The 19,561-nt window shown below is 46.0% G+C and overlaps 1 protein-coding gene across 1 annotated transcript in view; it reads left to right on the top strand.

Moving 5' to 3' along the window:
* The window catches only part of LOC124594708 (PDF receptor-like), a 371,973-nt gene that overhangs the window by 225,211 nt on the left and 127,201 nt on the right, over positions 1-19,561 (top strand). Inside the window, exons 6-7 of the mRNA XM_047133075.1 lie at positions 3,982-4,117; positions 4,208-4,231. Coding sequence (XP_046989031.1) covers positions 3,982-4,117; positions 4,208-4,231 — 160 coding nt within the window. The remainder of the gene's footprint in view (positions 1-3,981; positions 4,118-4,207; positions 4,232-19,561) is intronic.

Genomic DNA, 19,561 nt, shown 5'->3' on the forward strand with positions numbered 1-19,561 from the left:
AGCTATTTCCGAGCAAGTCATTCGTTTCCCTTAACAGTGGCTTTTTCTGTCTCTGCTGCCCATTTGATTATGAAGCAGCAGTGCTTTGTGTACCCTAGCGGCACGCCGAGGTGTTACTTACAGATCTCCAAACATTTGCGATTTGTATTTCTCATAGTGGATAAGTGTGTGTTGCAGTTAATAAAGTTCTCATATGTCTCCATCACAATAACTGCATGAGCAGTCGGAACTGTGTATAAGTAATGCACTCAGACTAACTTTGCTTGAATCTGTGAACAACGCCATTCATTTACACTGAAACCATGACGAAGAGTTCCATAACGTGTTCCATATCAGTACATAAGAACCATGTCATTCACTGGGAGAAATAGAAGAAAACAGCATGGCGGGCAAAATAACCACTCAGTTTGTATCCCGAAGAAGAAGATTCAGCATTTTAAATTACGAGCCTGAAAGCTCAGTCTGTTGCTTGGGCACGGTTAAATCACCAACGAGATCCTTGAAAAGTAAGGCTCATTTAAATCACAGTGGCCATGAATTTTGGATCGACATACATATCTAGTTCACTGTCTTCTGTGTGTTCGTCCCCGTATTCGTCTTCGCTCGTTGTCACATTCTTACGTAGCATTGGTATTGGCAGTTATGCAGGGCTTATGGTAGATTATAAATTATGATATTGTCTAATTAACCTTTTTTTCGAGGTAACTCATCTATTTTTGTGACTTAGAAATAACTGTGCTTCGTCTGGTCCTTTGGTACCCTCCAGATCAGTGGAATAGCAAAGGACACCTGACGAGCTCCTTTTAAACAGCATATAATGTTTGTAGCACTTGACGATAAGCGTATGTGGGGGACAACATTTCTGTCCTGGTCCCAAATCTACACCCAATTCAAATTCGTAGCATCTCTTCACAAGATGATTGTCATTGCTACGATTTCAGAGTTAAATACTCACATATATTTGAGATATTTAGAGAGGTGCGAGACATTTCTTCTGGTGAATTAAAACAAAACAGAAACCACAAACATTCACGAACTTAGAACAATACTTATCAGAACTCTCAGTACTGAGCTGCAGGTCGCAACAAAGCCGAAGGTACATCAGCACTGCTGCCAAACTACCGTCATTTCTCAGAGTTAAAATTCTGTGCTGAGAGTGTTCATGTATAGTAATGCCTTACCGTATTTACATTATGTTTTAACAGTAAAATCTGCAGAATATTTGAGTTAAACCAGAGAAGAATAATCAATATGCAGCGTTTTCAATGTTTTCGATTTGTACAGGACAGTGTGTCACATGAAAACAAATCCTACTCCGAAAAATTGATTTCATTTTCGAATGCAGCACCCACGAAACAGCAAAGGATATCGTTCACATTGTCCATATCAAAAATGTTAGCAGAAGGCCCTGTACTGCAGTAGCGTTTTAGTTTAGTGCAAGGGCCATTTTATAAGAAAGTCAGCTTTTTGCAATTACTGATAACTGTACCATCAGGCAAAATCTGGGTTTACTCTAAGATTCGTCTGTCAGTTCATTAACGCACAACATGAAAAGCTAGTGTCTATGGCGCATGCCTAAAGCTTCTTTAAATGGCGTGATGGTTACCAAGGAATCCTCTATCCAGTCACAAATTTCATTTCATGCACTATTCGTCACCTGTTAATAAGAGCTGGAGTGGCACTGAGTGAGCTTTACTTCCACTAGTACCTGACCTCCCACCTTCCAGACTCCACAGAAATTCTGCTACATGTCTTGCCGGACTAGCAGTCCTGGCAAAAAGGCTGTTGTGGAGACAGGGCGTACCCACAGCCTTGGAGATGTTTCCAGAATAAAGCTTTCACTTTGCAGGGGAGGGACGAGTTCATTTCAGTCAAGAGTTTGGACATGTTGAAGAAGTTCAGCAAAGATTTAGGTTTTTTAAATAATGTTCCGTTACTTGGGATTCAGACACTTTCTACCTTGGCACCAAAGGCGACATTATGTCATACTTACTGCAGGAGTGTTTGTCCCGCATGGTTCGTAGGAGAACTTCTGTGAAGTTTTTAAGGTAAGAGAGGGGTACTGGCGGAAGTAAAGCTGTGACGACGGTTCGTGAGTCGTCCTGGAGTACCTTAGTGGATAAAGCACTTGCCCGCGAAAGACAAAATTCGCGATTTCAGGTCTCGGTCAAACACACAGTTTTAATCCGCCAGAAAGTTTCATATTAGCGCACAGTCCGCTACCGAGTGAAAATCTCGTGCCGGGGTATAATAGCGGTCAAGCACACGCATAAACAGTATTAAGCAACACCTAGTGACATGACGAAGTTCTCGGCCACTCCGGCATGGTTTCGTCGACTTAGATTTCAGTAAAACAGGTCTTAAAACTCGTCTTAAAGAAAAGCAAAAAAGACTTGGGGGTGTGCGTGAAGAAACACGAAATTCGAGAAAATAAGGATCACGTTAATAATGCGTCAGAAATGTGAGCGGTTCGAAAACTTGTTAAGAAGTAACCCCCGGTACGTTGTCCTGAACGGCGAGTTTTCATCAGAGATAAAAGACTGGTCAGCAGTGTGCTAGGACGTCTCTTGTTCTGTATACACATCAACAACAATCTGACGAACCGAGTGAACAGTAGTCTGCGTCTGTTTTCCGGTGACGCTGCAATGTGCCATAAGTTATAGACGCTAAGTTAGATACATGATGATTGCGACGGAATTGCTATACTCTGAAGTTCCAAGCTATCGACGAAAAGTGCAACGCTGTAAAGTTTGGCCGCCGATGCAAGAATGTGCGACACTGCAGCGCAATTACACCACGCAGCTGGATCGTAAGCAGGGGACATGTCTGTACCTGTGCATACAGCCTTTGTGAATCATTCCCTCTATTCAGCTGGATAACATCCTTGTCTCGCAGAGAGGCGAGTGAACAATGTACGCAGAAGTCAGCAATAGAGAGACAAAGTGTAGTTCGACCCAAAGAAACCCGTTGAAGTAATCGGCACATCGTTCAACATTTGGGCTGGTGCGATGCGATTATTCGACGATGGTGGCAGGAATGGGTGCACCGTGGCTGAAGACAGCGTCAAGAAGGAAGCGGTCGACCTAGAGAGACGACTGACCTGAAGACCGAGCAATCGTCAAGAGGCACTAAGAGCCCCGAATTCATCATCATCATCTTCGATATGACGTGCAACAGATATTTCAGTTACTTACCCCGGATTCATCATCATCTTCGATATGACGTGCAACTGATATTTTAGTGACTTGAAGTACCATTCACAGAAAGGGGGCTGCGACCACGGCGGCACATGTGAAGCCCAGAGGTACATTAATGATAGTATACTCCGCATTTTGTTGCCTTTCATGACAAGGCACCTTGGATTGACATTTCAGCAAGATTATGGTCACCCACACATGGTGGGAGTAACTGCTGCTTGCCTTCTGCTTGCAAAACCGTACTTTGTCAAGCAAGATCGCCAGATCTCCCCTAAATTGTGAACGTATGGAACATTGCGGGTAGGGCCCTCCAACCAGCTCGGTATCTAAGATGCAAGTTGGACATAATTTGGCACGATATGCCTCGAGAGTACATCCAGCATTTCTATCAATCAATGACAAGCCGAATAGTTGCTTGAATTATGGCGAAACGTGGAGCAACGCGTTATTGACTTGCTCAATTTCTGAAGCTCTTTATTTTGTATAAATCACCGAATTTTTCTGAAATTGATTTAAATTATTTTATTTGTCTGTACTTGTGCATGACATGTATCGATTTCTGTTGCATTTGGATAATTCATTCGTGCAACAGGAAAGTGAATTACCAGCAGTGGTGTGAGGTACCATTCGCCATGCATGTAGATAGCAAGCTGAGGATGTGTTTCAATATACAAGTATATTTTTTTAAAAAAGTAAATCTTTATAGCTGATGTATTTGACTTCATTTTACCTCCAAGAAATTTTTGTGGTGGCTTATATTGCATCCCAGTGCCTTACGTTGCAGGAGCCTGCGCAACAACCGGACGCGCATCCACCGGAACCTGTTCGTGGCGATGGTGGTGCAGGTGGTGATCCGGCTGACGCTGTACGCCGACCAGGCGGTGGTGCGCGGCGGCGGAGGAGGCGGCGTCCAGGAGCAGGCGGCGGCGGGGGCGGCGCCCCCTGGGGGTGGCGGCGGCACCGGGGGCGGCGTCGCGACGCTGCCAGCCGCCGCGGCGCTCACGGCCGAGCACCGCCAGGGCATCGACAATACGGTGCGTACGTCACGCTTTCATTCCCGTTGGGCATCGCAAACCGCTGCATTATGCACGGGGAAACATACATATTCAGCATATGGACAAAGGCTGCGGAGTAGCCACTGCATGCATACGAAATCAGAAATTAGGGGGAGAACGTTTAATATTTTACAGTGGACAGCACAAGCAAAACGGTTATAAAATATGTGTGCGCTTGATACGGTATCTTTATGATGTACCATCTAGCAGTGATATTGAAATACTCTGCTGGCTTTTGATACTTCATGAGCATAAATTAAAAATTGCTGTTTTATTTTTGCAAAATTTACGTGGTTAACATTTGTGGTGAAGTGAAGCCATCATAGCAGATGTAACGTCTTACTTTATGAAGCATATGTGTCCTGAACGCCGGTTAGTCGCAGTGGTCTCTACAAATGAGAAATATTACTGAGCTCGTAGTGGGTTGTAAAATACCTGTTCCACATCAAAATTGGAATCTGGAGCTTCTTTTACCTTCTCTACGCTATTGGCTACTCGTATTAGCTCGTACGTTTCATTCTGTGCTTGCACAAATCGGTTTGCTGTGCCAGCGTTTATAAGGTAAAGGCTATATAGTATCTGGTCAGAAGTATCTCGACACCTTTACGTAAAATGGAATTGACCATTAGGAGTCATACGCCAGAGTAAGAGGAGGTGGCAAGTTTGATGTTGCCAGCAGAGAAGCAGAAAGAGTCAGGAGGGCTGACTGACTTCGAACGTGGACTAATCAATGGACGTCGCGTGAGTAACGAAACCATCAGGGAAATTTCAAACCTTCTGAAGCTGCCAAAGTCTGCTCTGGTAATGTCATTGTGATGTGGAAACGCGAAGGAATAACCACACCTCTACGAAAATCCGAATCAGGTATTAGAATTTGTGCACAACAAAAATAGCCTGCACTAAGAGTATCAGGTAGCACCAATGTAATGCATAATAGACCGCAAGATGTCACGGGAGGCGAAGCCGTCATTGTAAAGCGGGGCGGGAAGTACTGTGTTCTCCGTACAGGGGTAGAAACAACAGAATGTGTAGGTCAGGGAGTATCAATAACGTCGAACGTGGACCAGTCAATGGCTGCCACCTGAATAACAAACCCATCAGAGACATTTCAGTCCTCCTTAATCTACACAGGTTGACTGCTGGCGGCGTCACTGTGATGTGGAAACGCGAAGGAAGGACCGCAGCAAGTACTGACGGGACAGGGAGCATGGAGCACTGCAGAGAGTGGTTCCAAAAAATGGCATGAACTAAGCAGAGGGAATTTCTCATGAGTAGGCCAGCTAGCACAGGAACTTTGCGTATGGAGTTAAGAAGAATAGTGTGCAGTGGTTGATCAGCTCCTCACAGACCACACACTCTTGTGCTCAGTGCTGAGCGACGCTCGAGGTGGTGTAAAGAGTGACGCCCCGGGGCATTGGATAACTGGAAATGAGTGATTTGGAGTGGTTAGCCATGCTAAACCCTCTGGAACTATGAAATGGTTTGCGGTTTGCTAATGCCTGGCATACGGTACCTGCTTTCATGTACGATGCAAAGAGTGAAACACGAATTAGATAATCTTACGGTGTGGGAACTTTCTTTGTGGATCCGGTGTTGTCCCCTGCTTGCGGCTAAGATGACCCTAAACGCGGTGTGGTTTGAACACAGTTTACGGCATCGTGTACTGCGTACAGTACAGGCAGGGTTCGAAGACGGTTATTGTTTGTGTCAGTGTGACAATGCATGCTTTCAAAAAGCAGGAATTGTGAGGCAGAGTTTTTTGGACAATAATATACTTAACATTTTCTAGTCTCGCTTCTCGAGGACGAATGGGGTGTGTTTCCTTCAGAGACGTTCAAACACCTCACTAAAAGTCTGTAGAGCAGAAACTTCTCTCTAGCCTATTACAAGACGCCCAGCTGAAGCAACTGCTGCCCTCTCTAGCCTTCCTGACGCAGGTAGAGAGTGTGTCCCCATAAAATATAATCTTAATTTTCGGTGGTGGATTCAAACTGCGTGCAAATTTACGAATCGTCTGATATGTCTTGGGTCGAATAATGTTCCGGAAGCCGATGAACTTAATCATTAATTACATGATATCAAACTAATTTCATCTGGCACTTAGAGGACATCGTAGGCTTTCCCAGTTACGTGACTGTTGTCTCTTAGGCACAGGAATTTTCGAGTCTTCGTTTAATTGTCCAAAATAATTCGCAAAATTGCGAATAAAAACAGCCTCATCGAGCCGTTACATTGAATTTCTCGCCACGGCTTCCTTGTGGCGCAGGGACTCTGATCCGTTCCGTGTGTTCGCTGTGCTGCTACCACTCCAGGAATCCCAATCTCTGAACCGTTGCACGAGTTCTTACTGGCCGGAATAAATGCTAACTTTCGCCGTGTTTTGGTAGGAAACTGGTGGCTCTGTCTCGCGGCGGGCGCCTACTGACGTGCAGTGTCCTCGCTAACAAAAGTGACGAAAGGAGCTTTCTCGTCTAGTCATTTGCAGTTTTTGTTTAGAGTCGGTACGTGATCTTCAGTAGCGCAGGTGCTGCCGTCATTTGCATGCTTACTGTTGTCAGTAGCAGGTACATACTGCACAACTAGGATGGGTACTGTTTCGCAATGACTGTACTGTAACCGCGATTAATTTGGTCGTGAATTCGTTGAAATGCAACGCTTTGCATCTCAGTTGGCGGACACAATAAGCTAGTCATGCTATCGTGATAGTACTTCGTCCTTCCCCTGCCTAGGCTTCAGTATTTTCGATTCGTGTCGCTTGTCCTGCAGCGAGAACGTTCAGGCGATGTTGGGTGTGGATCAATCGTAATTAACTTGTGATATGCTGCCTCGTATATTCATGTATTTTCTTTGCTACAATATATGCAAAATTTGTCAGACCTGTCGGACTTGTGATCTGTTAAATCCCCCTGCTTCCTCCCAGAATTACTCATGTTGCTATTAGTAATCCCTGCTAGATGGATGGTCGAGACAGCAGCAAATTAGCACGAAGGCCAGATGTACCTGTCAATTAGGAATCAGAGATCAGGCAGTTTATCATCAAATTTACTACCAATATCTTTAAACCGAACACCAGCTGTTTTTCTATTCTGTTTTAGCTGTTCTTGCTTTCCTTCACAATTCAAAGACACTATTACAGTCAGTTGTTCCTTTATTATTTTTATGCATTCACTGTTTTGTTTTCTTGTTGTTAATATTAACACTACGGTGTCAGTAGTCATGGGATGCGAAATGCACATGTACAAATGGCGGTAGAGTAGCGTTGTCTTGTGACAGCCAGAGCGAGAGCACCAGCAGCAGCGAGTACTGTTTGTGTAAAGCGTTTATTTTGCATTTTGTTTACGACCTTCCACTAAGGAAGGGATTCTATTTGTGTTTATCTGCTCTGCATAGTAACTAACAGTTCTTGATAAAACTTTACGTAGTTTTCGTGTTAGATTTCTTAGTGTTTTCTTGATCGTTTAGAACAGAAAGCGCCCTAAAACCGTCTTTTGCTTGTTTCGCGGCCGTTAGCCACTAGTCACTTGAATCAGCAGTTGTCTTGTGACAGCCAGAGCGAGAGCACCAGCAGCAGCGAGTACTGTTTGTATAAAGCGTTTATTTTGCATTTTGTTTACGACCTTCCACTAAGGAAGGGATTCTATTTGTGTTTATCTGCTCTGCATAGTAACTAACAGTTCTTGATAAAACTTTACGTAGTTTTCGTGTTAGATTTCTTAGTGTTTTCTTGATCGTTTAGAACAGAAAGCGCCCTAAAACCATCTTTTGTTTGTTTCGCGGCCGTTAGCCACTAGTCACTTGAATCAGCAGTTGTCTTGTGACAGCCAGAGCGAGAGCACCAGCAGCAGCGAGTACTGTTTGTATAAAGCGTTTATTTTGCATTTTGTTTACGACCTTCCACTAAGGAAGGGATTCTATTTGTGTTTATCTGCTCTGCATAGTAACTAACAGTTCGTGATAAAACTTTACGTAGTTTTCGTGTTAGATTTCTTAGTGTTTTCTTGATCGTTTAGAACAGAAATAGCCCTAAACCCGTCTTTTGTTTGTTTCGCGGCCGTAAGCCACTAGTCACTTGAATCAGCAGTTGTCTTGTGACAGCCAGAGCGAGAGCACCAGCAGCAGCGAGTACTGTTTGTATAAAGCGTTTTTGTACTTATTTGCTGCGCTTAGCTTTTAAATAGTTTTTCTGGGAAAACCTAGCGTAGTTTTGTTTCTTGATTATCAGAGTAGCTCATCAGAAGATTATCTTGGGAATTTGTCACCGTATAGAGTAGGGTAAACATAGTCATGTGTAGGGACTGTGGTTGTTGTGAGCGGACGCAAGGAGAATTGGCCACTCTTCGGGGGCAGGTGGAGGCTTTGTCTGTTAGGCTCATCGAGCTCGAGGCGCAGGCGTCGGCTCGTAGTGGCGTTGGGGCAACTGTGGTGAGACCTATGCCTACTTCGGTGGCCTTGGAATCACATGGAACCCCTGATGTCGCTGCGTCTTCCGGCAGTGAGCATCTTACCGGTCAGCCATCACTCCAGGGTGAATGGCGGACAGTGGTGGGCTCGCGCGTGCCTGGCCGAAAGGCGAAGGTGGGATCTGGCCGCGTGGCAGCTGCCTTACCCCTTTTCAACAGGTACGGGGTGCTTCCTAGTGGTGATGACATCGTTTCCGAGCCACCACAGGATGCCTCGCCTGTTGAGCCAGTGGCCGATTCCCCGGCAAGGTCCCGACAGTCACAGAGGGCGGGCCTATTAGTTATAGGGAGCTCCAACGTTAGGCGGGTTATGGAGCCCCTCAGGAAAATAGCGGGTAGGTCGGGGAAGAATGCCAGTGTGCACTCGGTGTGCTTGCCGGGGGGTCTCGTCCGTAATGTGGAGGAGGCCCTTCCGGCAGCTATTGAACGCACTGGGTGTGACCGGCTGCAGATAGTAGCACATGTCGGAACGAATGACGCCTGCCGCTTGGGTTCTGAGGCCATCCTTGGTTCCTTCCGGCGGCTGGCTGATTTGGTGAAGACAACCAGCATCGCACGCGGAGTGCAAGCTGAGCTTAATATCTGCAGCATAGTGCCCAGAGTCGATCGCGGTCCTCTGGTTTGGAGCCGTGTGGAGGGTCTAAACCAGAGGCTCAGACGACTCTGCGACTATAATGGTTGCAAATTCATCGACCTCCGTTATTGGGTGGAGAACTGTAGGGCCCCCCTAGACAGGTCAGGCGTGCACTACACACCGGAAGCAGCTACTAGGGTAGCAGAGTACGTGTGGCGTGCACACGGGGGTTTTTTAGGTTAGAGGGACCCCCCCTTGGGCGAAACGATAAAATACCTGACGGCTTACCAGAGAGGACATTATCATCGTTGATAAAGAACGTCCGTCCTCAGAGACCAAAAACAGGAAAAGTTAACGTAATATTGGTAAACTGCAGGAGTATCCAGGGCAAGGTTCCTGAATTAGTATCTCTTATTGAAGGAAATAGTGCGCATATAGTATTAGGAACGGAAAGTTGGTTAAAACCGGAAGTGAACAGTAACGAAATCCTAGACACAGAATGGAATATATACCGCAAGGATAGGATAAACGCCAATGGTGGAGGAGTATTTATAGCAGTAAAGAATTCAATAATATGCAGTGAAGTTATTAGCGAATGCGAATGTGAAATAATCTGGGTTAAGTTAAGTATCAAAGGTGGGTCAGATATGATAGTCGGATGCTTCTATAGACCACCTGCATCAGCAACCGTAGTAGTTGAGCGCCTCAGAGAGAACCTGCAGAACGTCGTGAAGAAGTTTCGTGATCATACTATTGTAATAGGGGGAGACTTCAATCTACCAGGTATAGAAAGGGATAGTCACACAATCAGAACTGGAGCCAGGGACAGAGACTCTTGTGACATTATCCTGACTGCCTTGTCCGAGAATTACTTCGAGCAGATAGTTAGAGAACCAACTCGTGAAGCTAACGTTTTAGACCTCATAGCAACAAATAGACCGGAACTTTTCGACTCCGTGAATGTAGAAGAGGGTATCAGTGATCATAAGTCAGTGGTTGCATCAATGACTACAAGTGTAATAAGAAATGCCAAGAAAGGAAGGAAAATAGATTTGCTTAACAAGAGTGATAGGGCACAAATCGCAGAATATCTGAGTGACCACCATCAAACGTTCATTTCTGAGGAAGAGGATGTGGAACAAAAATGGAAAAAATTCAGAAACATCGTCCAGTACGCCTTAGATAAGTTCGTACCGACTAAGGTCCAAAGCGAGGGGAAAGATCCACCGTGGTATAACAATCATGTACGAAAGGTACTACGGAAACAAAGAAAGCTTCATCATAGGTTTAAGAGTAGTCGAATCATAGCTGATAAGGAAAAGCTGAACGAAGCGAAAAAGAGCGTAAAGAGAGCAATGAGAGAAGCATTCGACGAATTCGAACATAAAACATTGGCAAACAATCTAAACAAGAAACTTCCTGGCAGATTAAAACTGTGTGCCCGACCGAGACTCGAACTCGGGACCTTTGCCTTTCGCGGGCAAGTGCTCTACCAACTGAGCTACCGAAGCACGACTCACGCCTGGTACTCACAGCTTTACTTCTGCCAGTACCTCGTCTCCTACCTTTCAAACTTTACAGAAGCTCTCCTGCGAAAGGCAAAGGTCCCGAGTTCGAGTCTCGGTCGGGCACACAGTTTTAATCTGCCAGGAAGTTTCATATCAGCGCACACTCCGCTGCAGAGTGAAAGTCTCATTCTGGAATCTAAACAAGAACCCTAAAAAGTTTTGGTCATATGTAAAATCGGTAAGCGGATCTAAATCCCCTATTCAGTCACTCGTTGACCACGATGGCACCGAAACAGAGGACGACCGAAGAAAGGCAGAAATACTGAATTCAGTGTTCCGAAACTGTTTCACTGCGGAAAATCGTAACACGGTCCCTGACTTCAGCCGTCGCACGGACGCCAAAATGGAAAATATTGAAATAAACGATATCGGAATTGAAAAACAACTGCTATCACTTAGTAGCGGAAAAGCATCCGGACCAGACGAGATACCCTTAAGATTCTACAGTGATTATGCTAAAGAACTTGCCCCCTATCTATCAGCAATTTATCGTAGATCGCTGGAAGAACGTAAAGTACCTAGCGACTGGAAGAAAGCGCAGGTCGTTCCCATTTTCAAGAAGGGTCATAAATCTGATGCAAATAATTATAGGCCTATTTCGCTTACGTCAATCTGTTGTAGAATAATGGAACATGTTTTGTGTTCTCGTATTATGACGTTCTTAGATAATACAAATCTCCTTCATCATAACCAACATGGATTCCGCAAACAGAGATCATGTGAAACTCAGCTCGCCCTATTTGCCCAAGAAATTCGCAGTGCCGTAGACACTGGCGAGCAGATTGATGCCGTATTCCTGGACTTCAGGAAGGCATTTGATACGGTTCCGCACTTACGTTTAGTGAAAAGAATACGAGCTTACGGAATATCGGACCAGGTTTGTGATTGGATTCAGGATTTCCTAGAAGAAAGAACACAACATGTCATTTTTAACGGTTCAAAATCTGTAGATGTAGAGGTAATTTCGGGAGTACCGCAGGGAAGCGTGATAGGACCTTTATTGTTTACAATATACATAAATGACTTAGTTGACAACATCGGTAGCTCCGTGAGGCTATTTGCAGATGACACGGTTGTCTACAAGAAAGTAGCAACATGAGAAGACTCGTACGTACTCCAGGAGGACCTGCAGAGGATTAATGCATGGTGCGACAGCTGGCAGCTTTCCCTAAACGTAGATAAATGTAATATAATGCGCATACATAGGGGCAGAAATCCATTCCAGTACGATTATGCCATAGGTGGTAAATCATTGGAAGCGGTAACGACCGTAAAATACTTAGGAGTTACTATCCGGAGCGATCTGAAGTGGAATGATCACATAAAACAAATAGTGGGAAAAGCAGGCGCCAGGTTGAGATTCATAGGAAGAATTCTAAGAAAATGTGACTCATCGACGAAAGAAGTAGCTTACAAAACGCTTGTTCGTCCGATTCTTGAGTATTGCTCATCAGTATGGGACCCTTACCAGGTTGGATTAATAGAAGAGATAGACATGATCCAGCGAAAAGCAGGGCGATTCGTCATGGGGACATTTAGTCAGCGCGAGAGCGTTACGGAGATGCTGAACAAGCTCCAGTGACGGACACTTCAAGAAAGGCGTTACGCAATACGGAGAGGTTTATTATCGAAATTACGAGAGAGCACATTCCGGGAAGAGATGGGCAACATATTACTACCGCCCACATATATCTCGCGTAATGATCACAACGAAAAGATCCGAGAAATTAGAGCAAATACGGAGACTTACAAGCAGTCGTTCTTCCCACGCACAATTCGTGAATGGAACAGGGAAGGGGGGATCAGATAGTGGTACAATAAGTACCCTCCGCCACACACCGTAAGGTGGCTCGCGGAGTATAGATGTAGATGTAGATGTCTGAAGTAGCGCTGGAGGGAAATGACACCATGATTCCTGCAGGGCTGTCCATAAAACCATAAGAGTACGAGAGGCTGGAGATCACTTCTGAACAGCACTTTGCGAGGCATCCCAGATATGCTCAATAATGTTCATTTCTGACGAGTCTGATGGTCAGCCGAAGCGTTCAAACTCATGAAAGTGTTCCTGGAGCCACAATGTCGCAATTCTGGAAGTGTGGGGTCTTGCATTGTCCTGGTGTAATTGCCCTGCTCTGTCGGAATGCGCGCGCAATGTTCATGAAAAGATGCAGGTGATCGGACAGGACGCTTACGTACGTGCCACCTGTCAGAATCGTATCTAGACGTATCAGGGGTCCCATATCACTCACACTCCATACGACCCACACATTACAGAGCCGCGAGCAGCTTGGACAGTCCCCTGCTGAAATGCAGCGTCCATGGATTCGTGAGGTTGTCTCCATACCAGTACACGTCCATTCGCTGGATACAATATGAAACGAGACTCCTCTGATCGGGCAACATCTTTCCAGTCATCAACAGTCCAATGTCGGTGTCGACGGGCCCAGACGAGGAGTAAAGCTTTGTGTCGTGCAGCCATCAGGGGTGCACGAGTTGGCCATCGGCTCCGAAAGCCCATATCAATGATGTTTCGTTGAATGGTTCGCACGCTGACGTTGATGGCCCAGCATTGAAATCTGCAGCAATTTGCTGGAGGGTTGCACTTCTCTCACATTGAACGATTCTCTTCAGTCGTCGTTGGTCCCGTTCTTGCAGGATCTTTTACGGACCGCAGCGACGTCGGAGATTTGATGTTTCACCCGACTCGTGATATTCACGGTATATTCGTGAAATGGTCGTACGGAAAAAGCCCCACTTCATCGCTACCACAGAGATGCTGTGTCCCATCGCTCGTGGGCCGACTATAACACCACGTTCAAACTCACTTAGATCTTGATAACCTGCCATTGTAGCAGCAGTACTCGATCTAATTAACTGCACCAGCCACTTATTGCCTTATATAAGAGTTGCTGACTGTGGCGCCGTACTCTACCAGCTTACATATCTCTGTAATTGAGTAAGAGTGTATATCACACTTAGTAACGAAGAGTGACGGAGACGAAAGTGTATGTGGGAGAAGGGGATGGGGCCCCAAATGATACGTTGCTTGTGTGGATAATGGTCTCGCACTAGCCCTGTTAATTCACTCATGTTCAGAAAACACAGAACACCCTCAACGACTAGAGATAAGTCGTTCATATTCACAAGACGTCAGTATGTTTAGCAGAAATGATTACCATTTCAGTCATCTCGGTTCAGCATATGTCCTGTTGCCTAGTAGGCGGAGGGGGGCCATGACAACTTGTTCCATGGGTGATGGCATCGACGCGTGTAAGGCACGAGTGGCGTCCTGTGATATCGGCATCCACGCTGCATTTACCTGGTCCCTAAGTCCACCTGTGGTGGTTGGCACCGGGTAACAGCACTGCACCCGTCGTTTCACTACAGCCCACACATTATAGATTGGTGACCAGTCTGGCGATATGGCGGGCCAGGGAAAAGGGTTGCCATCCTGTGACACCAAGAAGGCACTTGTTCGTTCAGCAATACGTTGTCGTGCATTGTCTCTCTGAAAAATGGCGTCTGCAGAAAGGCTGTGGCATCGGGTGGCATAATGACATTCACGTGCGTCATTCTGGTCACAGTGCCCCAGCTGTAATTCATGATTGTACTCAATAGCACCCCACACCATGAAACCTTTAGTTGGCGTTACATATATAGTGTGACTACAGTCACTGTGATGTTGCTCGACCTGTCTGAGACGAATCAAAATGCAGCCATCAATTTCAAACAAACAGAACACTACGTGATGCATTCCTGTACCCAGTGACGTCGTTCCGTACAACATTGCAATCTAGCATATCTCTACACAATCGTAAAAGGTAGGCAGAGATGTGGAGACGACGAGCGCGTAACCCATCCGTAATAAACGGTGACGGACTGTCAACCTTTATAGCTTACGATGTCTTACATTATTCCAGTGTTGCGCCAGAGACTAGAAGGACGCAGATCTGCCCCACAATGCCATTCGGATAAGGTATTATTTTTCTCGAGGGATGGTCTGAATGGTGGGTCATGACCCATCTCGTCGTGCTCTACGGCCTTCCGTGAACCATTCTACACACACCTGTTGCACTGCCAAAACCTTTCGTCTCACACGAGCAGCAATTTCCCGGCTGAATGCATCACTTTCTGTTATGCCAATAATGCGCCCTCTTTCAAACTCATTGATCCGTCGGTACGGTTCACGGGTACGTCTGCGAGGCATTCTCCATTTCTACTCAAATCAAACCGATCCATTTCCTTCGGATTGTAGTGACAACGAGAGCAGCATACACATTTGACCGGTAGGTGGTGTTGCACAGCTATATTGGAGTTAACCTTGAACAGCAACCCGACGTGGTTGAAATGCTAATCATTTCTGCAGAATATACATTACTGACATACATCTCCTGTCAGTATGAACGTCCCATCTCCAGTCGTTAGATGTGTTCTTTTTTTCTGAACTTGAATGTACTATCCCATGCGTGTTGTACCATAGCAAGTCGTTGAATCAGCCAAAATGAAATTCAGCAGATCACTGATGAAGAGGGGTATCTAGCAGCAATTCGTTTACTGCATCCCAACGACAATAAAGCTTTAAGAAGCCATGTTCAGTTGACTGAAGTGACAGCAACAGTACGTGATCTTGACGCGCTGGCAGGTCTTGTAAACGTTTTCACTGTGGTCAGTTAAGTTGTACCCAGATCTACATCAATACTCCGCAGTCCAGCAGACAGTGTGTGGCGGAAGGTACTTCTGGTTCCAAACATCTCCCGCCTCCACCCTTTCTGCTTACCACTGGCAAATAGCATGTGTGAAGAATGATTGTCGGTATGTGTCTGCTTAGACTCTGATTTGTCGTGTTTCCTCGCCGTTTTCATTTCACCAGATGTATGTTGTAGAACGTGATACGTTGTCCGACTCTTCCCGGGAACTGTTCTCTCGGAATTTCAATAGTAAACCTCTCCGTGATGCACAACGACTCTCTTTCAGCGTCTGCAACTAGAGTTGTTGAGCATCAGCGGTAACACTCTCACGCTGACTAAACGATCCCGTGACAAAATTCTATCACTCCTATCTAGCACGAACCCCAGACAGATGGACAATACTCAAGAATCTGTCGAACAAGTGCCTTATAAGCCACTTCCTTCGTAGATGAATAACATTTCCTTAATATTCTTTTTATGAATCTCAATCTGACATCTCCTTCCGTTCTATTTGTTTTACACGGTGATTCCACTTAATGTCGGTTCGGATAGTTACTCCTGGACATTTTTCGGTTGATACTGTTAAAGCCTGTATTATTCCTCCATCCTCTGTAGGTGTGTCGTCTGGCATTGCTACTTTCGAATAAACAACCGCATCATCTGAGAACAGTCTCAATGAGTTTCTGATCATTTATATACACTCCTGGAAATTGAAATAAGAACACCGTGAATTCATTGTCCCAGGAAGGGGAAACTTTATTGACACATTCCTGGGGTCAGATACATCACATGATCACACTGACAGAACCACAGGCACATAGACACAGGCAACAGAGCATGCACAATGTCGGCACTAGTACAGTGTATATCCACCTTTCGCAGCAATGCAGGCTGCTATTCTCCCATGGAGACGATCGTAGAGATGCTGGATGTAGTCCTGTGGAACGGCTTGCCATGCCATTTCCACCTGGCGCCTCAGTTGGACCAGCGTTCGTGATGGACGTGCAGACCGCGTGAGACGACGCTTCATCCAGTCCCAAACATGCTCAATGGGGGACAGATCCGGAGATCTTGCTGGCCCGGGTAGTTGAGTTACACCTTCTAGAGCACGTTGGGTGGCACGGGATACATGCGGACGTGCATTGTCCTGTTGGAACAGCAAGTTCCCTTGCCGGTCTAGGAATGGTAGAACGATGGGTTCGATGACGGTTTGGATGTACCGTGCACTATTCAGTGTCCCCTCGACGATCACCAGTGGTGTACGGCCAGTGTTGGAGATCGCTCCCCACACCATGATGCCGGGTGTTGGCCCTGTGTGCCTCGGTCGTATGCAGTCCTGATTGTGGCGCTCACCTGCACGGCGCCAAACACGCATACGACCATCATTGGCACCAAGGCAGAAGCGACTCTCATCGCTGAAGACGACACGTCTCCATTCGTCCCTCCATTCACGCCTGTCGCGACACCACTGGAGGCGGGCTGCACGATGTTGGGGCGTGAGCGGAAGACGGCCTAACGGTGTGCGGGACCGTAGCCCAGCTTCATGGAGACGGCTGCGAATGGTCCTCGCCGATACCCCAGGAGCAAGAGTGTCCCTAATTTGCTGGGAAGTGGCGGTGCGGTCCCCTACGGCACTGCGTAGGATCCTACGGTCTTGGCGTGCATCCGTGCGTCGCTGCGGTCCGGTCCCAGGTCGACGGGCACGTGCACCTTCCGCCGACCACTGGCGACAACATCGATGTACTGTGGAGACCTCACGCCCCACGTGTTGAGCAATTCGGCGGTACGTCCACCCGGCCTCCCGCATGCCCACTATACGCCCTCGCTCAAAGTCCGTCAACTGCACATACGGTTCACGTCCACGCTGTCGCGGCATGCTACCAGTGTTAAAGACTGCGATGGAGCTCCGTATGCCACGGCAAACTGGCTGACACTGACGGCGGCGGTGCACAAATGCTGCGCAGCTAGCGCCATTCGACGGCCAACACCGCGGTTCCTGGTGTGTACGCTGTGCCGTGCGTGTGATCATTGCTTGTACAGCCCTCTCGCAGTGTCCGGAGCAAGTATGGTGGGTCTGACACACCGGTGTCAATGTGTTCTTTTTTCCATCTCCAGGAGTGTACATTCTAAACAGTGGCGGTCGTATCACATTTTCTAGGGGTACCCCGAAATTACTTTTACATCTGCCGATTTTGTTCCGTTAAGAATGAGTATTATCTAAAATGAAGTTAGATTCAAGTATCAATACTCGGTAATTTGTTCTATTAAACGGAAGTGCGGGATGGTATGAAATGCCTTCCTGAAATCAAAGGCCGCGCGGAGTGGCCGCGCTGTTAGAGGCGTCATGTCACGGATTGCGCAGCCCCTCCCACCGGAGTTTCGAGTCCTCCCTCGAGCATTGGTGTGTGTGTTGCTCTTAGCATAAGTTAGCTTAAGTAATGTGTAAGTCTAGGGATTCATACACATTTTCTGAAATCAAGGAACACGGCCTGAGCGCCGTTATCCTCAGCGTTATGGATCTCATGGAGGAACAGAGCGATCTCTGTCTGCGAAATCCATGTTGATTTTCCTTGTCCGAAGGCGTCATAATTCTTGAGCATAAAAATGATGCATAATACTAAAACTGATTGGCGTCAACGACACAGGCTTGTAACTTACTACATGAGTCCTACGGCCCTTCTGGAAAGAGGGAATGACCTACGCTTTTTTACAGTCTCTAGGTATCATTTGTAGCTCCATCGATCTACAATAAGCAGCTGTTTTTAAGGGGGAGCACATCATTTCCCATAATCTATGAAGAATCTTAGAGGTATCTCTTGTGGTCCTGATGTCTTTCCTTTAATAAGCGATTGTAGTTGCTCTTCTACTATGACTGGTTGAGAAAACTTTAGTTTCACAGTCATTGAACGCTCTCCTCATCGTTCTCCTTATACTCATCTTCGCTTTGTTCAGCTTTTGTTTGTCAGCTAGGTATTCACTTCTCTTGAATCTGTGATGACGCTCTCTTTGTTTAAGTAACAGTTTCCTAACGTGGCATTTTTCGAATCCCGTAAGACCTTGATCGGAACATAATTGTCTAAGACATACTGAACGATAATTTTGAATTTTTTAAATTAATGCTGCACAACTTTGATCGCAGCACTGGATGTTCATTAATGAGATACTCTGTAATTTGTGTCATCGCTAAGAGAAAATATTGCCCCACCTTTCTCACTCTTCTTTGTAATATGCGTAGTCATAGCTGCTATCACAGCCTTATGATCACTGATACCTTACTCAGCGTTAACTGATTCAATAGTTCCAGGTCTTTTTGCTTCTCGAGCTCGTTCTCAAATTATCTGCTCAAAGTTACTTTCGAACAAGACATCCCTGTCCCCTGAATGGCGAAGAATAAAACGACAGACGGTGTCTGTGTGAAGAACAGGGCAACGCAAGGGAAATTACTGAGACCACCGTGTTCGTAGACCAACGCATCATAATCGAGCCGATAGTGTAAAAATGAAAATTTGTCATGGTTCAGCTGTCAACATTCAGCACGACATTTTGACCAAGACCAATGTCGCCCGCTGAATTTCCTGACTGGTCACACACATTCAGCTTAGATAGCAACCCCGATATCTTCGCATGCCATCAAGGACATAAAGTAGCCAACGGGGGGGAATGCAGGGGTTGTATCCAGGAGGTCCAGATCCCCCTCCCCCCATCGACTAAAACTACACACGTCCTAGTTGCCGTGTACTGAAATAGAAAGATATTTTGATTTTCGGTCATACGACGAAAAAGGAATACGCACTACTCAAAGTCAGCAAGGCCAACAATAAATTTATACCTATAAGTCCACAACACTGTCGGCTATAGCCTATCCTCATTTTAGCCTAGATCAGTTGTTGACTTTGCTTAAATTTAGTTGTTGTTTTGTTAATCAGTTCAGCTCTTATTTGCAGTGAATGTAAAGTAAATGCTGTCGTTTATTATTTTTGTGTTGTATGTTTCTGTGATAGCTTCCAATTATGGATACG

Source organism: Schistocerca americana, chromosome 2 (assembly GCF_021461395.2).
Source record: "Schistocerca americana isolate TAMUIC-IGC-003095 chromosome 2, iqSchAmer2.1, whole genome shotgun sequence".
Taxonomy (NCBI): Eukaryota; Metazoa; Arthropoda; class Insecta; order Orthoptera; family Acrididae; genus Schistocerca; species Schistocerca americana.